At 45.0% G+C, this 17,744-nt stretch overlaps 2 protein-coding genes across 5 annotated transcripts in view; one reads left to right on the top strand and one right to left on the bottom strand.

Moving 5' to 3' along the window:
- Positions 1–525: 525 nt before the first annotated feature.
- Positions 526–15,173, bottom strand: BRI3 (brain protein I3). The gene is made up of 3 exons (XM_040575270.1): positions 14,902–15,173; positions 13,266–13,380; positions 526–918 (listed from the first exon to the last, which is right to left on the bottom strand). The coding sequence occupies exons 1-3, from the start codon at positions 15,065–15,067 to the stop codon at positions 786–788; spliced, it is 414 nt and encodes a 137-aa protein (XP_040431204.1). The 5' UTR covers positions 15,068–15,173; the 3' UTR covers positions 526–785.
- TECPR1 (tectonin beta-propeller repeat containing 1) overlaps positions 15,149–17,744 on the top strand; it is a 28,744-nt gene continuing 26,148 nt past the window's right edge. For 3 of the 4 annotated variants that reach the window (XR_005824725.1, XM_040575263.1, XM_040575262.1), the window contains exon 1: positions 15,149–17,716. The gene's annotated coding sequence lies outside the window, so the exon portion shown is untranslated. The remainder of the gene's footprint in view (positions 17,717–17,744) is intronic. The other variant, XM_040575265.1, reaches the window with a different exon arrangement.

Genomic DNA, 17,744 nt, shown 5'->3' with positions numbered 1-17,744 from the left:
ACTACAAGCCCTCAACAGTTCAGCACCAGAATTAAATATTTTGACATGCATAAATCTTTAGTCATGGCCCATAGCAGTGCCCCAGACTCTCTTTTTCAGTAGGAGCTCCCTGCTTCAGTCAGCAGTTATGGGTGTTGTTGAACACTAGTTCCATGATGTTAGGAAGCTTCTGCTACAGCAGGAGCAGTTCTGCTACTGCAACCCCTTGGAAGTAACGCTTGTCCATAAGCAAAACCTTCACTTGTTAAAACAGGGCTTGTACTGAGCCTTCAGAAGAAAGAGACGGTATCTATTCAGCCACGTCCATTACACAGTGGTAGCACAGACAGTACTTGCACTACTTTCCTCAGAAAGGCTCAGGATGAAGGGATCTGCATGTTCCAACAAGTACAGCCCTAAAACATGACTATTGTCATCATAATGATCCTGACACTCATCCTTAGTTGTAGCTAGGATTACTAACTTCACTTTCAGACTACATGTTATCAGACACGTTAGTCACATATGTAATAACCCAGCCACAAGTTGAGGATTGCAAAAAAGGAAAAGCAGTTTTATTTAGTTTTCAAGAGGTGCCACTAAACATGGAAAACAAGTTGGGTTTTCATGTTTTGCAATGCACATGCTCATAAAAGATTAAGTTTAAATTACATGCAAGAGACTAAATTTCTTCACACTTTACAAAAACAGGTCTGAAGCAAATAAAATGATTGTACATGACATTTACATTAGAAAGAGTATGCTAACAGTTGTAGCTTCCATAAGCACGTCCACGATCGTCCCCTTTAGCCAAAAGCCGCCCCACAATTAGGGCATCTTCGCTGCCTCAGTGCAAGACAGAACAGAATCCCAATTGGAAAGAATACAATGGCACACAAAACACCGAGGCAGGTGAAGGTGTCCTCCAAAACGCCAACCCTGTAAAAACGGAAAACAGACTGAGTCAAAGACACCCACTATGTTTAACCCAAAGTTACCACTTTGTGATCTGATAGTCACTAAAAAAAAAAAAAAAAAACATTTTGTTGAGCAAAAAGAAGTGCATGTAGTTTTTTTTTCTTTAAGAGTCTTTTATGCCATTAGCTTGCAACAGGATAATTTGAATTATACCACTTCAGTTCCAGAAAGCAGACATTTCTTTATCAATCACCACAAAACAGGAAAACAGGACTGGTACTTAGCACAAGACACAGCCACCACAGCTCTGAGCAGTAGTGTCAATTGGTTAATTCCAGTACACTGAAAAACACACACAGGTGCAGCACCAGATACACAGTGGAACTCACTGAAGCCACATGTGCTCTCAGATTCAGAAAGCTTTAACACAAAAGCCTTTGCAGCTTCTGACGTGTTATTACTAGCTGGTCCCTGAAGGATCTGAAACTCACGGCTCCTTTCTTGTATTCTTGCATGCTAGTTCAACTAACCTTGCCAAGTAACTACACAGTACTGACAGATCAAATGGTCAGGACAAGCAGTAAAGCAAGTATCAAACCTTTTTCCTTGCTAGCCCTTTCTACGGTCAAGTTTTTCTGTATAGGTAAGGATAAACTTTCCTAGAACTTAACCTTACTACCAGCTAAAGAATATCCTCATAAAAATGAAAACAAGTGTGCTTTTAAAATACCTTAATCTGTGATGATAACTTTTATTTAATTATCAGTGTTATACTGGTTACTTCAGGTCAACAAAACAGCTCCATTTCTCAGCTGTTTAGGTCTTTCACAACAGGCAGCAGTCACGCTTGTGTCACATGCTTTGCCTACCTAGTTTCCACAATATCCCAGTGTGAACCCTCTCAGTTCATTCAGCCTCGTGTCACCCAGAGGATATGCGCACTAGAGCTCTTTCAGGAAAAATAATAATAATCCTTGCTTTCTGACTGTTTTGGTCTGATGATCTGGAGTGTTTTTCTCAGCTTCTTTCTAACAGAAAGATCTGAATTGAAGTTGTGTAACACTGGCTAAAGGCTTCTGGTCAGCCATCCACCTCATGCTTTCACCAGGCAAGTTAAAACTAGGTAACTACATGTAGTATAAGTCTGTTTCATCAGCTAGGCTTGTCACTGAGGAAGGCAGCAGTTTTCCACTTTGTTTGTGGAAACATCAAGTAGTGATGTGAAGTGACCTCAGATAAAAAGAATATTGAGTTACTTCTGCCCAGAAGTGATGCTCTGGTAATTCAGTTCTACTGCAAATAGCCCTGGTACACCGCACAGAACCATCGGTATCTGTACAGAGCATACACTGTTCAGAGTAGCTTTGTGCAAAGTATCTTTTTAAAGATAAGTATTTCCAAGTAATCAGCTGACAAAAAGGATGTTTTCACAGCAGCAAGACTTCTATTTAAGCCATGAAATCTCCCAACTCCCCGCCTCATAGAAAGTCAAGTGACAGAAGAAAACAATTAAAGCAGAAGTAATATGGCAGTTGCTTCACTGGCAATGTCAAAGGTTATATAAGCAAGCAGTCTTACTAGAAACGCTCCACATTTCCTTAGCACAAAGGCACAAAAGAACCTTTTTTGCTATTGACATGTGAATGTCTAATAACATGACTTGAACTTCTTGTCCTATTGCATCAAGATCACCAGAAACCAAAGTCCCAGAAGAGCTGTGGTGGTTTTACCCAGCTGGGTAACACCACAACTGCTCTCACTCCTCCTCCTCAAAAGAAAAGGGGGAGAAAATACGATGGAATGGGCTGAAGAGTTGAGGTAACAACATGGAGATCACACACCAATTATCACTACAGGCAAAACAGACTCAGCACAGGGAGATTAACATAATTTATTGCCTATCACTAGCAGACTAGCACAGTGAGAAACTAAAAGCAAAACTAAAAACACCAGTCTCCAGTTGCCAATGCATTATTTCAGATGGCCACAGATCTTTCTTCAGACTGCATGAGACCATATAACATGTGAAAGGCTAGGTACACCGGGCACTTAGGGCTCTGACCACATCAACAGGATGAGAGGGACTTAAAAAAAAAAATCTAGCCATAGATTGAGTGTAGAAGTATTTTAAATATCAGCACTTCATTGTAGAAAGTGCCAATTAAGTAAGTGTGTACAGGACTAGGCTATCTACTCACATTCAGGCTTTCTAAGTCACTAGAACAGCTCAGAGGTGCAGCACTACTGTCATAAGCTGTTTAGCAAGTTTATTTCTGGTAGCTAGAGAAATAATCCAAAAGGCCAAACATGCAGCACTATTAAAATAACCCTCAGTAGGTGTTCCCAGGCTTCTATTTCAAAAATCCCAAGTCTTTGTAGAGCTGCAGGAGAACCTACTATTTGACATCACGTGGCTCCAGATCAGGCCTGACTGAATGACCACCCTACACGAGAAGAATTCTGTTTCAGCAGTTTTGTGTCACAGCAGAAAAATAGCTGAACAGACATATAACTTCAGTCCCTAACCCTTTCTGAAGTGCTGTATTTGAGTGTCCCCCAGAATTAATATAGACAGAAAAGCCTAAGCATTCAGACTTAAGAAAATTGAGCAGCTATAAAAATCAAGATTTGGAGGTTAGCAAAACACTTGAACAAGAAGTGACCTCTGATTGCCTGCTACAGTGAAAGTCAACAAACCAAGCTAAGTGACCTTGAAATACATGCTGCAACAGGCAAGGTGCCAAGACCAACAAGTTGTTTTTTCCCTACAGAGCAGTCCCAGGCTATTGTACAAGTGAATAAAGTGAAGGAAAGAAGATGCAGTCTCAGAGACCTCTCCCTTACTGCAATTGACTAAAACATTACATCTTGTTTTTAACTTAAGAGCTGCTGCCCTTCTCCTCAACCATCATAAGAAGCCAAAGGCTTTTTTCAAGGCGTTCTTGATACTCTGCTGCTTACACAACTTCACATTCAGTTTAGGATTTCAGCATCAGTCCCCTCCTTTTGTTGAACGTCCTTTTGTTTACAGAGTTGCATGATAGAAGTTGACTTTCTATTTGGTGTAAGGTATTCTCAGAGTACAGCTGATCCCAGCAGTAATTCCAAAAGACTCCATTAAGGCAACAAGCTGAGATGTAGACTAGCATTCTACTCATCCTACTGATTGTAGTCTCAGCACACAAGTATCCTGACTCAAGAGTTTTGTAGCCTGCGCTGCTCACAGTGGCTAATCCTACAACCTCAGCATCACACCACCTCTGTTGCCTCTCAGTCACACACTGCCAGAGCTCCCTCTGTCCATGTGAGCACTTAGTTCGCTACAAGAACAGAAGATTACTCTTGAACACTAACACCTGTGTGTACAAAGACATAAGAGCAATGAGAGATCAGCTCTGAAGAAGCGTTCTACAGTTCTAACAAAATCTCCAGGATTTGTGATCCTACCATTTTTCCCAGACCTGGCACAAATTTTGTAGATTTAGTCCCAGTGGTATAGGTACCACTTTTTTTCCCCCCACAAGGCTCCATAGCACTTCTTGGAAGCCTCTTCAGACATGGGAAAAGTTTCATCTTTCCTTTCAGTCCCTTTTAGCTCCTGTTCTCATACTTCCATTCCCAAATCCAGATATCAACATCTGCTTAAAGTACAGCTGAAGTTTTTACCTGTGATGCTGCCCAAATCCATAGAACCATCTTTCTCCAGGATGGAATCTCCAAATTCAGCACACCGGTAGAGTCAAGACACGTTGTAAAGGATAATGATTCTGGCTTGTCACCCACAGATATTATTGCTAATACTGCAAGTACTAATGACACTAACATTCACAGAGTACTTTGTACAGTAGTTGTGGTATCAGTAGTATCTTATTCTCCAACCAAAGCAAAAGATATGTGCAAGGAATCAAGCATAAGGTAACGATGCAGCCTTTTACTTTGTAAATATTCTTTACATCTTCTGCAGAAGGACAGGATGCTCTCCACAAGACCTAAACAAACAGACTGCCATGCCAGAAAGTTGCTCCAGCTTATCTCCCAGGATTCTGAATTTGATTCAGTGACTGATTCTTGCCACAATGAGCACCTGACTGAAAGAACGTAGGACTTAAAGCACGGAATCCCACTTTTATACCTAATACTCCCACTAGTTTTAGCACTGACCATTGACTACAGACACAGCAGAGCAAGAGCAATGTCTCAAAAATCACTACCAGTTGTCTTCACAATGTAGTTTACCCGAGCTCTCTTCTGTAGTCAGGCTTGGCAGCTCCACACCTGTCCAGAAGACACTGCAGGCAGTTCTTGTGGGACCGATGCACACAGCTGTAGCCTTTTCACTTCTGCTGGCTTGATGACAAGTACGTCCAGTGGGTTTATGAGGGTCAGAGAGAAAAGCTTTGTGTCTCCCCCACCTAGCACGCAAACCACTTCTACCTCCATAGGAAAAGTGCTGACGAACTACACTACATGCCAGCAGGCAAAAAGGAGCCAGACCATCCCTGCTGCAAAGCAGGAGCTCACCTGTGATTTGGCACGTTAGTCACTGACTCACAGCACTTGCCCTGCATCTTCCCCACATCACCTTAGCAAGCAGTACTCATAGAAACTACAGACACCAGAGTTGCTCAGCTTGTTTAATATTGCTCTTCAGTTTGTGTCTTGGGTTCTGCCACAAAGAACTCTAGCCCAGGATTCCCCTCAGACCGTGGCAGTGGTGGCTGCTTCCCTTCCTCTCCCACCAGAAAGCATTCCCCAGGAAACTGAAATATCGATGGGAAAAACAGAGGGGATAGGTAGTAGAAGAAAGAAGAGTGGAAGGAGCTATTAAAAAATTAAGACAAGTCATCACTGTCACAACTGGAAAACAGGCAAACACCATAAAAGAGCATATCACAAAGTATATTTTTTCCGTATGCTCTGGATTATTAATGCTTCATCTTGACTAATATATGCAGCTTTGGTCCTCATTACAAAAAGAAAGTGTCTTAATAAAGAGCGTCAAAAGGGAAGAATAATAGTAGAGAAAAGGTAGCCTCCATCAATTTGTCCTTGCTACCCGACCTTCAAGTCCTAATCCCAAGTCAGCTGTGTACTACTAACCAGTCAGGAAACATCAAAATTGGCTTGCTAGGTCAAGTTCAGGGCATACTAACCCAAAGAAGAGACACTTCACTAGACTGACTTTGAAAGCAGGGCGAAGAACCCCCTATTAACACCTGCTTCCAGAGATTTCCCACTAGCTGTCCTACCTGAACATACTGAGCACAAGCAGAGTTTACACAGTATGTCTTAAGGCTAATAGGAAAGCTTCATGATAATTTGTTTGCTAGGGCACATCCAGACACTAAAACTGTACAGTTACATTGTAAGGAACCCTCAAAATTAGACTATAATTAAAGAATAGGGTCAGTAAACAAGGATCTCATGCCTTCAACTTCATTCACCAGGGAAAAGATGTGCTACTAGAATTGCCATCTCCTGGGAAGAATACGCTAACAGGACTGAAACACAAGGAGATTCAAAACTCTTTAGACATAACCAGACTGGTTATAGATACAGCAACAGAAAGGACATCGGTGTTAAATTCAGAACGGCCACATATTTTAATAATTTCGTATTCAGGTCCTGCCCTGAAGTCTACCTTTGTGACAAGTACACCAATGTGTTTAGTTAAGAGTATAAGCAGCCTTATTTTGATTTGGCCTTAAGGTATAAACATACTAAACATTAAAGAGGGATCAGTCAGGGTACTTCTGGTCAGCCCTGAGCAGCTGCAAACCCAAGCATAGATGACTGCTGTCTAACCCATTACCATCAACCCTCTTAATCAGCTTGCAAAGGCCCAGGTCTCCTGGTCAGCAGACGTCCCTGACACCTTAAATAGAATTTACTTTGAACTCCCTTCCCCCTAAACACAGTTATTCGGGAAGTGTTCTTTGGTCACACAGAATGCCAGTGAAATAAGACGACGACAACAACTTGCCATCCATACTCAACACCAGAACCAGGGAAAAGGTCTGAGAGGGATGAAGCAAGCAGCAGGAAGCACAGCTGGCTCGGCAGCAGAGGAGGACCAGGGCCAGCACAACCAGGGAACAGACTAAGTCAGTTCCAGGTGACGCTCATTTGGGAAGCTCAGCAGAAGTGTATCTCTGTGACCTCCCCCACAACATACCTGTTATTTCAGTCATTTCCTAGCACCTCCATAGCAGCGTGACTGCTACTACAGCATTAACTCCACAAGCATGCTCTGGTCTCTGTTGATTTGTGTCACCACCTAATTTTAGATGAACACTTATCCAGTCACTGTCTCTGCTTAGCCAGTTACTAAATTTAGAAGGAGGAAAAAAAGCTTTTTATAAAGGAGAACATGAATATTTTAGTTTGTGCTTGTGTATCTTACCTGAGCTACAGAGTAATTAGATTCCATATTCAAACTGTAGATTCATTAACGTAACCAAACATAAATTTTGTTCTACACAAACCACATAAAAGCTGATTATAACTGCACCACTCCCAATCTAAAAATAAAGAGGAAAGGTTTATTTATATTGCAAGCAGTGTCTTGGATTTAAGCTATACTGCAGATGCCAATTCCATAAAGCAAGGTCAATTATTCCCACTGACAAGCATTTAATACCAAATTACTTTTCAGACAAACCTTTTCTTGGAAATAAGTCTCAAAACATTAACATTAAGTCATGTGCTCAGGATCAGAGAGCCAACATGGAGATTTGCAAACACAATATTAGTACAATTTACCACGAGCATTTTGAGACTTAACACTACATCACAGTACTTAGATGTGTGCTTATCAGCATTTTTGATCCCTTATAAATGAAGTCCAAGGGTCAGCCTGGGTAGTCCAAGATAGCATTCTGATTGCACGATAAGCTCTGCAAGACCTGAAAAGAAGCTACACTTTACTAAGAGGTGCCTCCAGCTGTCTTACACACAGATACTCGCTGACTGATCAAGCAAGGGGAATTTTCAGAACAGTATCCCAATTTCTCCTGCTTCCAAGGTTGGTTGAGTCTTTAACTTTAGATTTCAGTGGAAACAGTCAGACCGGGGACAAGCAGGGACTTTGGAAGTTGCACACGAGACCTCTAATTTTGAACGTGAAAACAAACAGATAGCTTCTCCTTGTGTCTATCCTAGCTAATCCAACAAAAGCAGCTAGGTTAAGCAGTTTAAATTTCACATGCAAGCAGCAGAAGAAAAAAAAGTTATAACTATAGATACAACTACTGATGGTATACTAACACAGTTTTAGTTTCCACTTAGGTGCCAGTTCCTCCAGCCTCAGCTTGAAGGCACATTGAATGGTTGTTGATCTGTGTGGTTTCCCCACCACCACCACTCATCATGTAACGTGGCCAAGTTAGTATCACCTCGGGTTACCACCTTCATCTAGCAAACAAGACCAGTTTCCTCCTCACTGCTACAAAGAAGTTCTAATTATCAGAGTACAGACACCAAGACAAATGGTGACACTAAAAAAAAAAAAAAATGTTATCAGCTCAGGCCCAGCAGCCAACTGGGAGTTAACAGCCACTATAAGAGTGATGATCTGGTCCCTAGGGAATATATTTCTGATGTATCTTGTTAACTGCATAAAGTCTCATTTATTAGAAAAAGAAGTGTTTTGATTATTTTCCACCAATCAGTTCAAAACAGTAATACAAAAATCCTCAGAACTGCTATGAAACTATGCTGTTCTCACTTGGGACCCTATTCCAAGGGTCACCACCTCCTCTCTTCTTCTGGGCTTAGGTATCAGACTTCCTGCTAAGTAGCTGTGTGCCTCTGCTATAAGAGCAGCTGTGTGCTCTGCTCTATAAGAGTAGCTGTGTGCCTCTGCTCTGTGTGCCTCTGCTATATTTTTTTTTTTAAAAAAAAAAAGTTACAGCTATCCTAGGCAGTAATTCCGAGTGGCAGACTCATGGCATCTGCTCAAGTCTGCTGTATCAAGGCTTTCTTCTTCACAGTCACATGCATAAGTCACTGCTGAATTTCATGCCCTAACTGCTCCAGCCACCAAATTACAGCACAGCAGGGATGAACACCCCAATCTGTCCAAACAGCATACGTTTACAAAAAGCTGCATATTATAAGGAAGCTACTTTGATTCAGCACAGGCTGAGCTTCTTTGTGACAGAAAGCAGTGTCATGAGCTGCTGCACTATTATAGCTGCTACTCTTTATAGCACCCTTGAAATGGTATTTCAAAGTTGGCTTTACTCACAAGATTCAAAAGGATCTCTGTAGCATGTCAGCCTGTTGCTAGAAACTGAAAATCCCCAGCTTTTCTTCAGGACAGAAAGTACATCTGATAAATAGCTTTTTTTATTATTATTATTCTTTGACTATTTAGCCAGTACATATTAAGACGTTACATTAAGAATCTTTATATAAAGTTATTTATTGTGAATACCTACTGAAATCCTGTACCCTGAATGAGCTTCTCTCAAACCACACACAGCACTTGTGATTGAAGCAAGCAGAAGATTGACATTTTGAAGGAGTTTATCATTTACATGCAATTTTTCCAGAACACACTTCTCTCAGCAGTGATGCCCTTAATTGAATAAAAACAAATATCAACCAAAATCTGAGAACCTACTACCTTATCAAATCGAAAAATCAAACAAACCCACACCACTCTGTCAGGAAGAAGGCTCTAAGAGATCAGTAGTCCCTCATCCTTCAATCCTGGAAGAAGCTTCAGTATTACCATAATTTGGAACCCACTGTAATACTTCTCAAGCAGGTAATTCATAATCATCAGAAGAGAAAGCCACCACAACGCAGTGGCATGTCCTCTCCCTCACCCTTTCTTTCAAAGGACCCAATTCGTGTTAAATACAAACATAAACACCCAACAGGGCCAATCACAGGCTCTGCCCAGATTTTGAAAGAACCAGTTTTTGCAAACTTCAGATCAAAAGCACGTTTGTCACAGTTTTTAAATGGATCTTTCCTCTGTTAAGAAACAGAAAAGCAAACATTCCTTTGCAGTTTGTTCTACCCACGGACGAGAGATGGAGAAAAAGAAAATGAAAGTGACCACAAGAGAAGCAGCCGGGCTGCATTCTCCCAGCTAAAAAGATAATTAAATTACATGGCTGGATCTCTGAAGTTAGTGGCTGTAATGACTCAAGCTGTTCTTGGGAACATAACATAGTTTAAAAGCCAGACTTGGCTAATCCTTACATGTCAACTACCAGCACTAAAACTGACAACATTCCGCACCTCAGTTTCTCTGTACATCAGGGCTGGGCTGGAAGAGGACCTCACACTACAAGTACTGCAGCCACCTAGACTTCTTAGCAACACAAAGAAGGATGGAACGCAGCAAGGCTGAAGTCTGTAATTAGAAAGCAACACTGGACGCAACAAGGACGAATGAGGATGATTTGACTAACGAATAACTTTAGGCAAGAGGTACAGCTCACAAGGCAGGAGAGTCATCCCTCAGATACACCAATGCTTCAGAGATTTTTTAAAAATAAATAAAATAAAATGCAATTACATGGTGACCAGGAGCACACTACCTACTTCTAGAGATACTTTGTACTTTTTATGACTTCACACCACAAACTAAGCCTGAAGAGGGCTAGCTACCTAGCTACTGTAGCTAGCCTGTAAACCCCAAAATCATTTGCATCTGCAATAAAACAGACTCCTACCAAAATAACAGATCAGTACCACGTTTCTCCTCAAAATCATCTATTTTAAGTTGAAAATGGCATCTTTTTTTTCAATTAGCAACATTTCCATGCTATAGAGCTGACTGGTTTGTGTTTCTGATTGCAGAAATCCTGCTGATGGGCTTTAGCCCTCTCCATCAGTTACGTTATTCCACAGCCACAAACAAGCCTTTTCCCCCTCACAGTCTAAAGCATGTGGACTTCTCTAATAATCATGCACAACTTCAAATCCAAGGAGTAACAAGACAACTGTCTTGGCAGTTTAATAAAAGTTTTAGGCACTATTAATAGCTTTTTATGTTATCAATGCCCTTTCAGTATCTTTCTGTTCAGTGATGTATTCAGAACCTACCTGCGTGTTGCATTCATCACAAAATAGGTTTCCAGGCCAAGAAAGTAAACTAGAGCTACGTTTAAGGTGTTGAGAAGCCAAAGAGGATTACGAGCTCTTTCTCAAAGAGAAGTAAATAACCAATATAACCTTTCAGAACACGAGCCTGACGCTTCAAGTTCCTGTGAATATTTCTAGTATTATGCTTCCCATCAAGCCTCGCTGCTGCTTCTCTTGAGGCACTAGACTATCAACTCCTTAACTAAAGGAAAGACCACCAGTCTGAGCTTCCCCTCCCCCCCCCCAAATTTGACTCTTTCACTACTGTTAGGGAAAACACAGTGCAAAGACAATTATGACACAGTGTTACTAGGTGCTGGTCCTTGCGAGTCCCTGATCAACAGTAGGTGGGTCCTACATGGAAGCTGCGTAGTACTGTGCCTCAAAGGAACCCCTACAGCAGGTCTCACACCTGATTTCTTTTCACAGACTAAGGCAAAACTTGAGGATTTAAGAGCAAAAATGTGGTTACACTATGTGTGTGTCTCTCTCTCTCTCTCTCTCTCTCTCTCTCTCAAAAACACTGACTACTTCCAGTAGCACCAGGATGATGACTTAAAAAAAAGCTTTTCAAGTCAGGTCACTTAACAGCACCTTACAAAAGATTCAGAAACTTGCTCATTTTTCCAGATCTGGCTGAAAGGATACTAGAATTAGATTCTTTATTTGCAAATGACCATTTCAAAGGAATCTCCTAGACAATCTCTGGATAACCACTAGGAAAAAAAATCCTAAAAAATAGCAGCAAGAGTCTACCAACCTTACGTTATCACACAAGACTACTTCAATTTTTTTTTTTCTGAAGTTTCCTGATTCTAAGGCCAGAAGACCTGTATAAACACACTGCTTGCCTTTTACCAGACAACACATAACATCTTTCCTGTCTTCTGGTTGAGCCAAAACATGAGCATTTTAATGTAATTACTCAAGTAGCAGGATCTACGACATCCTCCCAGCAGCTCGGAGGTTACTTTCCCTCGTTGTTTAAAACATACATCTTCTAGATCAATAGCTCTAGCTAGTACAGGTTTTTCAGCCTTAACTGCTGGAATTTCAGCATGCACCTGCTTTAACCTAACATCACAAGATACTTATTTGAATCGACCTTTGAAGGCAGGTACCGACTCTCAAACACACATCAGTTTTAACACAACCAAAAGGCATCAGAGGCGCTGTCCCCATCACTAAGACAATCTCCATCACCTTCCTAGCACTGAAACCCCGTATCATTTAAGCTATGCTAGCAAGTCTGTTTCCTACATGTTTTGAAATGGACAAGAAAAGGCTCAGACTTGCAGAATACAAAGTGCTTCCTCATAAGACACCACAAGGGTAACTCCCATACGTTTTAACAGAAGGGGAATGATTCTGCATTTGAGTCAGAGCTGGCCAGGCGCACAAACGCCTGAACTGCACCAGCAGCAATCTGGCTGCCCTCACCCATTAGTTAATATCCTGGGAGGAGGAGAACTGAGAAGTGCAAAAGAACTACTGCAGACTTACAGCACTAATGTGAAACAGAATGCCTCCTTCCCTTTTCTTATTTTATGGCTGTTGATCACTGAAGGGGAAGTTGCCCTTAAGTTGCCATTCTAACTAAGAGCTGACCATTTTTTTTCCTCATTTTTACTGCTTTGTCAGATCAACACTTTGAATCAGATTTATTAGTTTTCCTATACTTCTGCAGTAAAGGGACTTACAAAGTAAGAGAACTTTTAAAAACATCAGTATCATAGGGTTTTAATCAACACTGACAACCACTTTGCCTGGTTTTGCACAGCGGAGACTGTGGGGATGAGGACACTCACCACAGCAGCAGAAGCCCTTCCACGGGACTGCCGGATAACCAGAATTGACGACGGTCAGAGATCACAGAACATTTCACAATAAAGTCATGCTACTCGCTATCACTAGTCATAAATGTATCAGAAAGGACTTCCTATCATCCTCTCCCCCAAGAGCTGACCCTCTACACCTGTGACTGAATTGTCTTTTCATTAAAAATACTGCCTACAGATCTTCCTCCATCATACCAGACAGATGCATGTTTGCATGAAGTCTATTGTATTAATTATAGCAGTTGTCTACAGCCTATTAGGACATACTACATAGATTAAAGAACTGCTGAGTTTTAGTGCTTTTTCAGTTAGTTCAATTCTAAGACAGACATACACACACAAAGAACCAGGCAACTACATGGATACGTCTCGTTTCAAATATAAACATAAGGCTCAGTTTATTTCTCAATTAGAGGACTATTTTACCTGCAGGCAGGGCAGCCACCAACTACTACTACAGAAGTGGTGGTAGCAGGCTGTTGAATAATGGTGTATGTGCTCGAATAGTTTGGCTGTGATGTCGGTGGAGGAACAGCATATCCTAAAAAGAGGAAAAACAACTGAATCACCATGTATAAGGCACAGAAATCACTAATAGTTCAGTGAAAAGTACAGAAACAGAACACTTTAAAAAAAAATAGAAGTGTCTTGGTGAACAACTTTAAGAATGTTTCAAAGTCAGAATCAAAGCATATTGGTCAGCACATCTAATAGCAAAACCACTTCATAACTCCAAGTATCTAGCACAATTTAACCATCTAAAAAGGATTTTGAGCTAATAATTAACTTTAAGAGTTTGTTCCAATGCTGTTTGAACATTGAACAAAAACAGTTTAAACAAATGAGGATTGTGGAGTTACTTCTGGACATTACGCATCAGGTATGCCCCACTCTGGCAGACAAACCAGTTGAAACAAAGTCTTCCTCTCCTCTGGTGTCCAGCTCAACTTCCACACCTTACATTTTTGGCTACATAGAGAGGTAGGAGTGATAGGATGCAAGTGGAAAGGAAACAAACTGCATGGCACAGAAAATAAAACCTTTCACAAAACCCATCTTGTTGGCTAGTGAATGTGTTATTTGAACAACTGTACTTAAAAAGCACAGGCCCTTGGAGACTACATTAATGTGAAAAATAAAGACATAAATGTTTTTAAAGGGCTGGTTAGATGTATGCAGTGCACTCCTACAGCTAAGACACACTTTGCCCAAGTATAATCCATCCTGCGCTTCTCTCCCAGAGCACAGTTCTGATTTCTCTTCAGTCACATTACACACCAGAAAGCCCATGAACTCCACTATTTTAAAATCAAAAGGCCAACCGTCAGTAATATCTGTATTGTAGCACAACATCCCAAGTTACTGGCAGATTTACCTGCTACCTCACAGTTCTGCCCAACGCACCTACTGCGCTCGGCAGACTTTTTGCCATTTCAGCAGCACTCCCTTACAACTACAGAGCTCCTGACGGGCTCCTTTCTGTAACTGCGCTCAGGACTGACTCACCCCTCACCTGCTCCAGCCTCTCCAGGACTCCTGAGGTGCACCAGACCAAAACAAACGTGAACCGGGGAGCCACGCAGGGAGCACAGAGAGCGCAAGTTTTCTCCTGGGGCCACTTCACTGCTGTCGTTATCCCCCCCCCGCCCCTAGGAGCCACCCGCCGGTGGGGCGGCGCCTCTGTACCGGAGCCCTGCACACCTGGGGCCCCTCGGAGGAGGAAGAGGAGGAGGAAGAAGAGAAGAAGAGGAAGGAGGGAGGCAGCAGCGCCTCCCCGGAGCCCCCTCAGCGCCTCCCGCCGGGCACTACAGGCCACGGCCCTGCCCTGGGGCCCGCGGGCGGCCTGAGGCGCGGGGACAGCGCCCGGCCTGAGGGGCTTGGGGAAGGGGGTTGGGAGTTGTGTGAGGTGCCTGAGGGGGATACCGAGGTGTGTGAGGGGGGTTGGGGTATGAGGGGGCTGTGGGGGGTATGAGGGGTGCATGAAGGGGGTGCTGCCCCCACAGCCTCCCCTCAGAGGCCGCCAGCCCCCTCCCCGTCCCCGTCCCCCCCGCCTCAGACCCACCTGCGGCAGCCGCGGCGCCCGGGTACGGGTAGGGCGGGGGCGGCTGGAAGCCGGGCTGCGGGGCGGGGATAGCGCCGTAGTTGCTCTGCCCGTAGTCGTAACCCGCGCCCTGCGCGGCGGGGCTGTAGGCGGGCGGCCGCTCCTGCAGCAGGGGCTTGTTGTCCATGCTGGGGGGGACAGGGGACGGGAGGAGGAGGAGGCGGAGGCGCTGCCCGCCCGAGGAGGAAGCGGCGCCCTCCCCTCAGCGCCCCGGGCTGTCGGGCGCCGCCCTCCGCCCCGCCCCGCCCGCCCGGGGGCGCCGCGGCCCGGGGGGGTGAAGGGGGGCCCGCGCCTGAGGGGAGGGGAAGGGAAGGGGGGGGGGAACGGGGAAGGGGGGCGGCCCCGGCTGCTGCGCTCGCGGCCGGTCACGAGACGGCGCCCCACGTGACGCCGCGGCTCCGGCGGGGCGGGCGCCTCGCTGAGGGGAGCGAGAGCGGGGCGGGAGGGGCTGCCTTAAAGGGGCCGCGCGGGGGAGCGGCGCGGGAGCAGCGTGGGGCGGTGAGGGAGGGGGCGGGGAAAGCTGGCGGCTCAGGGCTGACGGGAGGGTGAGGAGAGCGAGGGGTGCCGCGCTGTCCCCGATGGAAACTGCCCGTGGCTTCACCGGCGGGCAGCCCTGCGTCCAAAACCGAAGTTCTCAGCACTTTGTTCAGGCCACATGCTGAAAGGCTCTTCCCTGTCTTTTGTTGTCCTCACAGCTCTGCCCTCTGCTCTGCGCCTTTGTCCTGTGAGCACCTGATCTGTGTCCCGTGGTGTCAAGGTCCCGCAGGCTGCCCCTTCGCACAGGCACTGGCAGGCCTCGAAATGAGGTGCTGAGAAGGGGAAGCCCAGGGCCCAGGCAGCCTTGCATGAGGGTGCCCAGATCCATCCCTGCCCTGTTTCCCCCTCCGGCCCTGCCCAGTGTCACCGCTGATGCTCTGTGCGGTGGGAGGCTTCCACAAGAAATCTACAGCCCAATGCGACACAGGGCTTCTTCGTCTGGGGAAAGGCACTTCCCTATAACAAACACTGAGTGGTGGTGAGAAATCCCCCTTTTGAAGAAGTGAGATTTGGGAAAGTGGGGAAGAGCCAGCAGGCAGAAGGGAAACCACAAGAGCCACCTCTGGCCCATCAGGGCCATGGCCAGAGGACAGTGGAATGTGGTGTAAAATGCCTTGGATGGAGCAAAACCTTTCTTCAGGACAAGAGGTTTACAGACTCACAAAGTCAATACCTGAGGTCCGGCCTTGCCTAGGTTGGGGCCATGTCCCAGCTGTGCAGGGAGGCCCCTTCGGACTGCACCTTCTGTGCAGCTGAGGCTTTGCCATGGTACGCTGCAACCTGCATTAGGAGCGCTACAATTACGGGCAAAACTGAGAAATCGCAGTGGACAAGGGCTAGCGGCCATAGCAAGTGAAGCGTGGTTCACTGAAGCTGTTTCCTCCTGTGCTGGACTGTAACCAGAAATCGGAGAGGGTATTTGGATACTTTCTCACTCTTTTGCAAGGCCTCAGAGCGCCATCCACAGACAACAGGACATGGGGCTCACGTTCATGCCATGCCCCAGATAACACACAAAATCCACTGCTCCAGCAGGCAGCAAAATAAAAATCTGGCCCAGAATCTGTTTGCATTTACCCGTTATTTGGTTTTGTAAAATCTTTCTTGTTACCTCCTTACCAAATAGCAGTCACTGTTGTAACAGCATCAACTGCAGAAAGTAGGGCTCAGCATCAGACACCCAGAAAGAGCCTCCACAAAGGAGGCATCCTGCCTAACTTTTACATCAAACCACAGGTGTAGCATAGCCACTGTCCTTGTTGGCTGGCCACAAAGAAGTTGTGTGCTGCCAGTGTCATGGATAATGCACGTTTGGCCTCACATGAAAGTTCCTCCTTAAAATCAGTGTGAGAGAACTCTACAGGTTGTAAATGGCTTGTCGTGTGAGTTCCCTGCATGGTCATTCCTGCTGCCACCGTGTAGGATTACAGGACTGCGGGTCAGAATGCAAACTGAGAGAAAATCACAGAAAATATGCCTTAAGCTCTTCTACAATCCAACTCCAATGGAAAACAAGTCTCAATCTCACCTGCTTAAAAAGGCAGCTGAACTGAGTAAATGTCAAATGTATCAGAGACACAACTGACAATAGACCTTGCAAAATGAAATTCTTATGACCTAAGCAGTACTTGGTCTTTATAAAAATGTTTTACTGAAATGATCAGATAAAAACACTACTAGGGAGCAGCATTTCTGCATTGAGGTTAGGCACCAATCTGCAAAAGGGACCAAATCAGAGCCATGTGAGGCGTGTTTCCATGGCCCCACAGGAAATGTCCCAGGCAGGATGGTTTTTCCTCACACAGGCATCCTGCTAGAGAATTTCACGTGCACGTCACACCTGGCTCCCTCTGAAAATACAGGAGCAAGGCAGATGTATTCCAATCACCCAGCAGCTAGGAGCCCCTTGAGTGGGTTCACAGCAGATCTGCCGGTTGGTTCCCTGTGAGAAAGGCCTGAAGCAGATGCCTGACTTTTCATCCTCCTTCGCTGCATCTCTGAGCGAAGCCAGGAAATGATCTTTGTGTGCAGCCTGCCTTCCTGCCTGGTAACTCCAACAGCCGATGGAAGTTCTCGTCTGTCGCGCTGGATTTTCCGGCTCGCTGTAGGCGAGCGGGCGGGATGGCAGCGGCGGGGACGGGCACGCAGGCGCCTGGGCAGGGAGGTGGCAGTGCTGCGGCAGGCCGGCAGCGCTGAGCAGGGAGGGCCGCTGCCACCTGCCCCCGGGCCGCTGTTCACGGTAAGCGCCGCCTGGGCCGGCCCCGAGG

This window comes from Cygnus olor, chromosome 15 (genome assembly GCF_009769625.2).
Source record: "Cygnus olor isolate bCygOlo1 chromosome 15, bCygOlo1.pri.v2, whole genome shotgun sequence".
NCBI lineage: Eukaryota > Metazoa > Chordata > Aves > Anseriformes > Anatidae > Cygnus > Cygnus olor.
Note: the sequence above shows the minus strand (reverse complement) of the source record. Positions and strands in the feature narration are given on the sequence as shown.

Coding starts and splice junctions, on each gene's coding strand:
- BRI3 (XM_040575270.1), bottom strand. CDS start 15,067: ATGGACAACAAGCCCCTGCTGCAGGAGCGGCCGCCCGCCTACAGCCCC. Junction 13,381..14,901: donor GGGCGCCGCGGCTGCCGCAG/GTGGGTCTGAGG, acceptor TCCTCTTTTTAG/GATATGCTGTTCCTCCACCG. Junction 919..13,265: donor GGTGGCTGCCCTGCCTGCAG/GTAAAATAGTCC, acceptor CCGTTTTTACAG/GGTTGGCGTTTTGGAGGACA.